Below are 11298 nucleotides of genomic sequence, written 5' to 3' on the forward strand. Positions count from 1 at the left end.
CAGCAATCAGATCCATTTTACCTGTGTTCCTGCTTGTTTCTACTCGATATAGACTACTTATATCAGATAACATATTGGGAGTTGTGCTCCTTTAGTTAAAGGGTTTGACTTTGTTCCTGAAATACTCTGTTCTGCTCATACAAACACCAGCTTAAAACAAATTGAAAATTTTCTACCTAAGATCAGTAGTTTGCAATCCATGTCCATGATGGGAAATTAATTTTACATTCTGGCTTAAGGTTCATCAGGTACAGACCACTACCTCAAGTAGCTCAGTAAGATTTCATAGGATTATAGTCTGTCTCCAAATAGTTTAACATAGAAAACATAGAAATTCTGTGAAAATAAGTATATTTCTCTTTTTTTATTTTTTATTTTTACATAACTTGAGGGAGAGTAGCCCATGTCTGAATGCACCAGACTGTATCTTTCTATGTGTGTGTGTGTATATATATATATATATATATATATATATATATATATATATATATATATATGTATATATGTATATATATATATATGTATTTATGTAGAGATCCTTTAATTTTATTTTTTTGTATACAACATCACATATAATAAACTTCCTTCTAGAATCGGATACAGAACACTGAGTTATCAAAATGAGGAAGGCTTGTGGGGGCATCACACCCGCCGGAGGCAAGAAACAGGAACGACCCCGCTAATAGCTACATTATAAAGTATGGCCTGGGGGACGGGGTAAGGGGGTGTTTACACAGTAATTAGGCAAAAATACACTGTCATTCAAACAGCATCCATCATAAAATGGCGTGTACCTGAGAGAGGCGTATTAGATTCAGTGCAAGTCTGAAATACAACAAGGAAAAGTCTGTATTTGACATCTTTAGCTTTAGGGATTGTCTGTGGCTACTTTAGCAGAAGGGGGTGCTATGGTCTTCCCTTACAGCATCTGGACACTGCATGGGAATGGTCAAATATATAGGCAAGGGAGTACGTAGAGGGAGCTCCCGTGTGAGTTCCGGGGAGGAAAGTGCCCCTACCCAAATTGGCCCCTACCCCAAGGATCACTGGAACCTCCAAAGGGGGCACAAAAGGGTTAAGAGAATTGTCTGGAGCGTCCCTTCATTCCTCTAGGAGATGGGCCCTCTACTCTGGTGGCTATGGCTATGGGGCCCTCCTCACCTCAATGTTTGCCCATCTATACCTGGGCTTCAAAATAATACTTCCCATTAAGCAAAAATATAACATTTTTTTTTATTTCCCTTAAATTCCATTAAGGCAAGTTCCACCTGCAGGACAAACTATGGCAAGATGTGGCTCTTACGACTTTGTAGAACTACAAATCCTAGCCGAAAACGTGGCAAGAAAGCTACAGTGAAGGTAGCAAAAGGGACCGGCTATTAGATTTTCTAAGGAGGGCATTAAAGGATCTGTCCAGAGTTAGAATACCAGCGCCGCTTCCGTCCATAGATTGCATTTGGTATTGCAGCTTAGCTCCATTGACATAAAGGGTGGCTAAGCGGCAATACCACAAACGACCTGTGGACACTGGTGGCGCTGTTTTTTTGTGGGGGGGAGCAGCCATGTTTTTCTAATCCTGGACAATCCATCCATCTTTACAGATCCACACAGAAAACCTAAAGAGCAGCATCTTGCCAACCTCTCCTTTCCATAAGCCCAAGATACATTTTAAGACAGGCTACACAAATATTTGTCCGGGGAGAATTGACCCTAATCATGGCTAGTCGTGAAAGTGCTTTAAAACATAAGAAGAACTCAGTAACCCCAGCATATGAAAATTACACTCATTTTTTTTCTTTTTTCCATTTTGTTTTTGTTTTTTTTATACAAAGGGTTAAAATATAATTAGAACGCCTGGAAAAGTTTGACAATTCCTCGTAATAAAGCAGCGCGTTATCAAATCTTAGTTAGTGTCCTTGCAAAAGCTCACGATGCATGAACCCCTAATTTTTCCAGAAGTAATCGTAGACCGAAACACGTCTAATGGGGAAAGGGAGAGAGGTGAAAACAAATGCAAGGAGATTTGTCATGCACACTGCAAAAGGAAAAAAAACAAAAAAAACCAAAAAGGAGCGAAACGTCATTGGCAAGGAAATGAAATATTTACAAAGGAAAGATATTTCCAGAAAAAAAAAAAAAGAAATGCTACTTTGTCAGAGCCCACCTCTTCCAAAAGGCGGGTTGCTGTATTGTCTGCCATGCTCGTAGAATCTGCTGGAGTTAGTCGGTCCCCACTCCCAGACTGCGTGAAGGTTTTCACTGACAGTCATCAGAAAAATCAGACAATTGTTTAAAAAAAAAAAAAGGCATACGAACAGCATAACAAACATCTACAATCAACACAAACCATTTATAGAGAAGAGAAGTCTAAAAAAAAAGAAAAAAAGGATGAAAATAAGAAAATAAAAAAATGTGCTGAATATCGGTACCAGCGCAAGGCACTCAAGATTAACCCCATCCCTGCTGGAGAGACTCGGGACCTATCATTGTGCAGATCCCTCCAGCAACTAAGAGGTTAAACCCAATTGGCAATGTGAAAACCAAAACCAGAATTAAAAAAAAGTGAAATCTCCCTAAAGAAATAAAAAAAGAATCCTTCCAGAATGAAATCTCCTTGCGTGCCTTTCTTTACAAATCTCTGATAGTTCGCTCCAAGATGCGTGAAAGTGTGACTGATGGTGAAAAGAAGTGAAATAGATCTGGAATAGTTTTTTTTTCTTTCCGTAAAATTAAATAAAATAAATAAATAAATAAATAAATACACCCTTGTGGCTGATGAGCCCTCACTTGAAAGGCAGGTGCTTGATGATGCTGTTGATATCTTTTAGAAGCTACGAAATGAAATCCAAAAATCGGCAATTCTGTTCAGTTGATCTGACGACATGCATCGAATGTCCACTTGGTGGCACCACCAAAGATCTCAATGTTGGTTTCTGCCCAACTGATGACATTACCAGTCAGTGCTTTGTTGCTGCAAGTTGCCAGGTTATAGACTTCTCCCACCGTCAGCTTTCTATCCCACATATTGAAATGGGCCAGTTCCCCAACGAAAGCCTGAGTGGCATCAAACCCACCTCCTAGGGTGTCCTTTTAGAGTACAAAATAAATTGGAAAAGACAAAATGATGTGTTATATTAGATAGCAGAAAATCATTTAGCAAAATGATTTGGACATGTATGCCCATAAAAAGTACCCCAAATGAAAAACTCAAGCATGCTCTGGGAGTATCCATTCGTCTAAGTGTTCTGGTCAATCTTCAGACCACCTTACGTCTATTAAAAGCTTAAAAAACATTTTGCCCTTGAGTAGGCAAAATAATCAATTTTAGTCTGCGCATGCACCAGTTTCAGACCCTCTCCCTCATCATCTGGTCTAATGCATGTGTGGGTGGAGCAACCACTGAAGGTCTACACATGTGCTGGTTCTGGGCTTTATCTTACACCATTGAGTCCCATGCTTTTGCAGTGCATTTGCCCATGTATGCGTTGAGCAAACACTTCATGTCTGTACATGCGCTGGTTTCAGACCCTCTCCCACACATTATCGGCAGTGGATTTGCCCATGTGTGGGTTGAGCAAACACTTCATGTCTGTACATGCGCTGGTTCCAGACCCTCTCCCACACATTATCGGCAGTGGATTTGCCCATGTGTGGGTTGAGCAAACACTTCATGTCTGTACATGCGCTGGTTCCAGACCCTCTCCCACGCATTATCGGCAGTGGATTTGCCCATGTGTGCGTTGAGCAAACACTTCATGTCTGTACATGCGCTGGTTCCAGACCCTCTCCCACAAGTCATCGGCAGTGGATTTGCCCATGTGTGAGTTGAGCAAACACTTCATGTCTGTACATGCGCTGGTTCCAGACCCTCTCCCACACATTATCGGCAGTTGATTTGCCCATGTGTGAGTTGAGCAAACACCTCATGTCTGCACATGCGCTGGTTCCATACACTCTCCCACACATTATCGGCAGTGGATTTGCCCATGTGTGAGTTGAGCAAACACTTCATGTCTGTACATGCGCTGGTTCCAGACCCTCTCCCACACATTATCGGCAGTGGATTTGCCCATGTGTGGGTTGAGCAAACACTTCATGTCTGTACATGCGCTGGTTCCAGACCTTCTCCCACACATTATCGGCAGTGGATTTGCCCATGTGTGCGTTGAGCAAACACTTCATGTCTGTACATGCGCTGGTTCCAGACCCTCTCCCACAAGTCATCGGCAGTGGATTTGCCCATGTGTGAGTTGAGCAAACACTTCATGTCTGTACATGCGCTGGTTCCAGACCCTCTCCCATACATTATCGGCAGTGGATTTGCCCATGTGTGAGTTGAGCAAACACCTCATGTCTGTACATGCGCTGGTTCCAGACCCTCTCCCACAAGTCATCGGCAGTGGATTTGCCCATGTGTGAGTTGAGCAAATACTTCATGTCTGTACATGCGCTGGTTCCAGACCCTCTCCCACACATTATCGGCAGTGGATTTGCCCATGTGTGAGTTGAGCAAACACTTCATGTCTGTACATGCGCTGGTTCCAGACCCTCTCCCACAAGTCATCGGCAGTGGATTTGCCCATGTGTGAGTTGAGCAAACACTTCATGTCTGTACATGTGCTGGTTCCAGACCCTCTCCCACAAGTCATCGGCAGTGGATTTGCCCATGTGTGAGTTGAGCAAACACTTCATGTCTGTACATGCGCTGGTTCCAGACCCTCTCCCATACATTATCGGCAGTTGATTTGCCCATGTGTGAGTTGAGCAAACACCTCATGTCTGTACATGCGCTGGTTCCAGACCCTCTCCCACAAGTCATCGGCAGTGGATTTGCCCATGTGTGAGTTGAGCAAACACTTCATGTCTGTACATGCGCTGGTTCCAGACCCTCTCCCACAAGTCATCGGCAGTGCATTTGCCCATGTGTAGCTTGAGCAAACACTGCAGCTCTGCCCATGTGCTGGCTACCCTCTTCCACGTCATTGACAGTGCATTTGCTCATGTGTGGGTACAGCAATCACTACAGGCTGGTTCTCATCTCTTTTCTGGGTCATCGGGGCTGGTGCATGCTCAAAACTGATTATTCCGACCAAGGTCAAGCGTTGTGCGCATGCGCCAATGTTCAGCCCAACTGCTAAAGCATTTGATTTTTTACATTGGTTGACATTTTAGGAGTCATCCATGTCAATCAAGGGCAGATCAAGATTTACCACAATATTTAGATAATTCAGTTACACCCAGTTAAGTGGCACTACATACATATAATGGATATAACCTCTTTTTATAGCACAAACAATGGTTGGAGCCACTTATTGCATTAAATCCTGCTGACTGTTTCCCTTGGAGGGGCTCTCCCTTGTACTCTTTGTTGCCCCCCAATGATTACAGGTCTATTCCCTTCCAAAGCAATTACGGTATATCTACAGAATATGTCATCAATCGCACCTCTGCTCCTCCGCATATCAGGAAAAGGTGGTTCCATGGGGACTTCAGTGGGGAGAGCCGTGCACAATCATAGCCATCTCTCCACTGAAGCGACTACAAATACTTTGCATCAGCCATCACATGTCATGGAACCCTTTCTCCCATAAGTGCTTCAGATAGGAATACAATATTTACAGACAAATACAGAGTTATGTTCTTGCCAGTGAATCCAATAAACAGGAATGATGGAGTTCATGAAGGTCTCCCACTATTGGCCACCAGGGGATTCAAAGAACCGAAAGGTTAGATGTTACCTGTCTGACCTTTGTTTCCATCAGATAAGAGGAGGTGGAGAAATGATGGCCTCTCTATCCCACTAAATATTAAATCTTGCCTTCAGTTGAGCTGCAAATTTTCGGTAATATTAAATATTGGACTCAGTAATAAAGAGATATCCCCACTGGATTTTGCTTCACAAAGGATAAAAAAAAGAGACCACTATCTTGACCCCACAATGGTGAGTCTATTACCTTTATACTTATTCCTTCTAATTAAAAATGTATTGGTAAATGTCTCGAACATGTAGGAATTTTGTGATGGATTTGGCTTCTTATAGTAGGTCATTCCATTCTCTTACTGTAGAGAATCCTTCCCTATACTAATACTGGATATGCCTTTTATGCACATACAACTGGCAGATAACCCAAGGCCCCAACTCTCCAGTCTTTTGCTATATGTTTGACTTTCCATGCATTGCATTGTGTATCAAGTCAAGTATACCCCTGTTCTTTAGTAAGAAAATAAGGGGTAATTACCTGCTCCTGACCAATCACCAGCACTCCCTGGTGTTTTATAGGGTGGTAAGGGGCCAGATTCTCGCCACTTCCCCGTAATACACCATCCTGATAGGCTTCCCACACTCCATCTCTTGTGGTCCAGGCGATACAGATGTGATGCCATTTACCATCATTGATCACAAAGGGCAGTTTTGCCACCTGAAGAATAGAAGATGGGCGTTCTCAGCAATGTGCAGCCATAATATCAATATATCTTTAGAATCAATGATGATGTAGCGTAGATCATTGCTGATCATAAATAAATCTTCTGTTCTCCAATCTGTCAATCTATGCAATCATTTCACCTCTCTGGATTTCTGCAAGTCTAATTGACAGCACATAAAACCAGAAATAATCCTATATATATTAAATACACTTCAATATATTATTGTAAACCTGAAATGGGTTCATTGTTCCAACTTTTCAATTCTGTAGCCAACAGAAACAATTTAATTTTTTGACTATAGTACACCATATGGCCTTTAGGTGGCGATATAATGTATATAGCAATAGCAGAAATAATAATAACACAGGTCAACAAAAAAAAAATTTTTTTCTGGTGTCCAAAATATTTTAATGAATTTGGGGTATTTTTGGGGTGCTGATTCTGAATATGCTATCAGTTTTGCCAGATTGGCTCAAGTTTTTGAGATTTTTGGTATCTTATTTATAGCACTTGTTGGTAAATGCGACGCATCATCTCATTAATTTCTTTGGATTAGTACTTGAACTGAGCAGTTCTCAAAATAGTTTTGTGTTAATTAGTGTTCTAAAAGTTTGTTCATAGCTTGATTTTTGCACTAACTTTATGTTGTTGTCTGTTTTCCAGTGAAAAGCATGAACTCATCAAGAAGAAGTTGTCTTAACGATCCAGACTCATTCTGTTACATTTGTGGTGAATACACACTGCCAAAACATAGAAGAAACATAACAGACTTCGTAAAAAAAGTGTATTTTGCCTATTTTGGGGTTATGCTTGGGGACCAAGACAAGTTTTGGGCACCACACATAGTGTGCAAAGCATGTATCGAATTATTACGAAAATGGAGCAAAGGACAAAGAAAAAGCTTCAAATTTGGTGTTCCAATGGTGTGGAGAGAGCCAAAAAATCATCATGATGACTGTTATTTCTGTGCAGTGCAAGTGCAAGGATTCAATAAGCATAAGAAACGAAAATGGGAGTAACATGGAATCTGCAAGAAGGCCTGTCCCTCATTGTGAAGATGTGCCTGTACCTGTGTTTACCATAAATAACAGTCATCATGATGATTTTTTGGCTCTCTCCACACCATTGGAACACCAAATTTGAAGCTTTTTCTTTGTCCTTTGCTCCATTTTTGTAATAATTCGATACATGCTTTGCACACTATGTGTGGTGCCCAAAACTTGTCTTGGTCCCCAAGCATAACCCCAAAATAGGCAAAATACACTTTTTTTACGAAGTCTGTTATGTTTCTTCTATGTTTTGGCAGTGTGTATTCACCACAAATGTAACAGAATGAGTCTGGATCGTTAAGACAACTTCTTCTTGATGAGTTCATGCTTTTCACTGGAAAACAGACAACAACATAAAGTTAGTGCAAAAATCAAGCTATGAACAAACTTTTAGAACACTAATTAACACAAAACTATATTGAGAACTGCTCAGTTCAAGTACTAATCCAAAGAAATTAATGAGATGATGCGTCGCATTTACCAACAAGTGCTATAAATAAGATACCAAAAATCTCAAAAACTTGAGCCAATCTGGCAAAACTGATGACATATTCAGAATCAGCACCCCAAAAATACCCTAAATTCGATGAAATATCTTTGGCACCAAAAATGCTGTTGACCAGTGTAATCAATTACAATGTTATGCAATGATTATAATGTGGTAATATATTAGGATGGTATAACTGGTTTATATTTGTGTCCACGGCTGGCTGTAATAATATATAACATTACTACAAATAATAATATAAAAGAAATAATAATAATATTAATAATAATAATAATAATAATAATAATAATAATAATAATAATTTTGCTACTAATAATATAAAATAAACTTAAAAAGTAATAATGAAATAACAGCTACTATTAATAAATAATATTACTATAAATAAATAATAATAATAAAAAATAATACTCTTACTACTACTAACAATAGAAAATTAAGCATCAATAATAAATTGCTACTAATAATGTAAAACAAAAGAGCAAATAATGAATAAAAAATATATTACTACCAATAATATAACATAAAAAATAATTATTAATAAAAATAATATTACTACTATTAATAATATAAAAGAAAAAATAATAATCATTATTAGACAAATATTACAACTAATAAGAATATAAATTAAGGAAAAATAATGAATAATAATAAATAATATGACTAATAATAATTTACATAAAAAATAAATAATAAATCAGTCAAATATAATAATATGATTTTTTGTTTTTACAATATTGTGGCTTTAATACCTTGTCATTAATGAGTATTTCCATTGGGTTGTTCCCCCACTCAATGAGAACCAGTTCATTGGCTTGGCCAGGCACTGCGTAAGAAAATGGGGTGCCAACACCTGGGGAGGCATTGGATTTCAGCCACATGCAGACGGTGAACGCATACATCTCTGGTAGACTCTTTTTCACTTTGGCATACATATAGTTAGTCCTCAGAGGGAACGTGAGTTGGAACTTGTCTGCAGGTCTGTTTTCCTTTTGACCTAAAAAAAAAAAATTATAATTGGAAACCAGTGTAAGATAAATTAAAAAAAAAAAAAAAAATGTCCGGGGAGATCTTTCCATGTTTTCTTATGAGCAGCAGGGGGCACCAATGAGGTAGCCCCGATCATCATCGCATTTAATACTAGACAATATACAAGTGCTTTGGGTTGTAGACTTTACAATGCTGTAAAACAACCGATTGCAAACACTGATCAATATTCTGCTGGCATCGCGCGGTAAAAAGCAGCCTGAATAGACCAAAATACAAAGCCAACTGTGGTCTGGGAGGATGAAAATGCTGAAAGAGCTAAATCCTGCATAGGTCACCTAGACCTCAGAACACATCTGCAATGAGGCTACAACAACCATGGTCTATGCAGGGAGTGAGCGCAGGAGATTGCATAACAAACTGCAAGGCTGAGATCACTCATGGATAGACGTCAGGCGTTTCTGGTGCCAACCTTATCATTATGTCTATAGCTCATGATATTCACGCATTACGACAAAATAACATAAAAAAATAATCACAAATCTTAATTTTTACATGGGCACTGGGGAATAAATAGCCCTATCCAGGCTTTTATGGTCACCTCAAACATGGAGGACATGATCAAGAGATCAGTAGATAGAAAACACAATCTTTTGTAGATGTTCTCTGACTGGCAATAGTCTTACAATCCATCATGGGACAAGTTAGCACCAATGGACCCGTTTTTACAGGGAGGATCCTATGCCACAATTCAATGCCATGTCTGGATGACCTATGAGACCTATGTGCATCACGATAACTCTCATCTATGAACACAATGGTACCTATAAGTTTATCCCATCACCTTTTTCCAAGTCTGTGATCCTCTGCTGGAGGGAGGTCAGGGCAGTCTCAATCTTTCCCCTCAGCTCTGTCTCATTCTTCAGGTTCACCTTGCCCTCTTCTAGATTGTTCACCCTGGAAAGAACTTGCTTCTCCAGGTCATCTATCTTGGTTTGCAGCAGGTCTTTCAGGCTGGTGGCTTGGGCAGAAGCGTTGCCTCTGCTGTACTGCTGCAAGGTGCAATGTCAAGCGTCAGTAAGAGGATTGTCACAAGTATCAATAACATGACACTTCCTTAATTAAACAGCTCGTTACCAGCTTATTGACTTTGAGGAGCCGCGGACGGCAATGGAGCAAGTTCTTATCGGTGGCATGGTCTACCCACGGTTTAACCACTGCATGACAGTTATTTTAGAAGACGGTGCACTGCACAAAAACAGATGTGTTCACCCATACCTTTCCCCAAATTTTATTACAACTGGGCACATATAGCGTAAACAATGCCCAACAGAGAAATGCAATTTTTTTTTCAAAGCTGATTATCTCGCAATGCTCACTCGGGAAATCTAGAGCCAAGAGGAAAGCTAAGGACGGACTCATCCGCATAAGCTCATTGATTAGGTGCAACCCTATTATCAATACTCTATATTGACCGTTGCGTGATTACATAATCAAGGGTCAGACTCACCTCCAAGTTTTCCAACCTGGTCTTCAGACTTTGAAGTGTTTGCCCAAGCTGAGTGAGTGTCTCAGCTGTAGGGGTTCTGGACAAATCTCCCATTGTGTTTTTGGTAGTTCCAGTTTCTTTTTTCCTGGAACCTGGGGCTCCAACTTTGGGTTCGCTAGGAGGGATCTCCAGAATCGTTTGCCCCTCGCACCTTGCCAGCTTGCCTGTCAGGTCCCTGATAGTATCCTTTTGATTCATGATAGTCTCTTTTTGCTGGATGACCGTCTCTCTCAGTTGTAAGATGGTGGTCTTCAGGTCTTCTGTGGGACCACTGTTCTGCATTGACGAAGTGCACATATCCATGTCAACAGGCACTGAAGTGCAAATAAACCTCGTTTGTGCAAAATTCTGAGCAGACCCCCTTAGAAAAAAGAAGGAGAGGAGTAAACATCTCCAACAAGCTCCTGTGATCATGGCTTGGTCTTCGGTGAAGTCCCTTACTTGAGTGTATGGCGTGCTGGGGCACTGATGGCTTTGTCTATGTTCGGTTCAGCACCAGGAGCTGTCCACTGAGTGATTACCCTGCTGCAGTGCCAGCCCTTTATATAGTGTGGGGAGGAGGCTCAGCCTCACACAGGGAGGAAGGAATTCCTTTATAATTGTGTTGTGACAGGCACACACAACTTTAACCTCTTAATGTCTGTACTGTGTCTTTGGCGCAGACAGGAACAGAGCAGAGATGGGCAGAGGACCCATTCAAAACCCATTAATTAGCACTTAATGAGCAACTACGTATGGTCCTTCCACCTACTATTATAAGACCCTTTTTTCTCCGATTACAA

General features: G+C 40.4%; 1 protein-coding gene across 1 annotated transcript; it reads right to left on the bottom strand.

Moving 5' to 3' along the window:
* Positions 1-556: 556 nt before the first annotated feature.
* NPTX1 (neuronal pentraxin 1) lies at positions 557-11032 on the bottom strand. Its single transcript, XM_077253326.1, has 5 exons — positions 10478-11032; positions 9812-10019; positions 8733-8977; positions 6240-6419; positions 557-3087 (listed from the first exon to the last, which is right to left on the bottom strand). The coding sequence occupies exons 1-5, from the start codon at positions 10928-10930 to the stop codon at positions 2866-2868; spliced, it is 1308 nt and encodes a 435-aa protein (XP_077109441.1). The 5' UTR covers positions 10931-11032; the 3' UTR covers positions 557-2865.
* Positions 11033-11298: the final 266 nt, after the last annotated feature.

Source organism: Ranitomeya variabilis, chromosome 4 (genome assembly GCF_051348905.1).
Source record: "Ranitomeya variabilis isolate aRanVar5 chromosome 4, aRanVar5.hap1, whole genome shotgun sequence".
Classification (NCBI taxonomy): Eukaryota; Metazoa; Chordata; class Amphibia; order Anura; family Dendrobatidae; genus Ranitomeya; species Ranitomeya variabilis.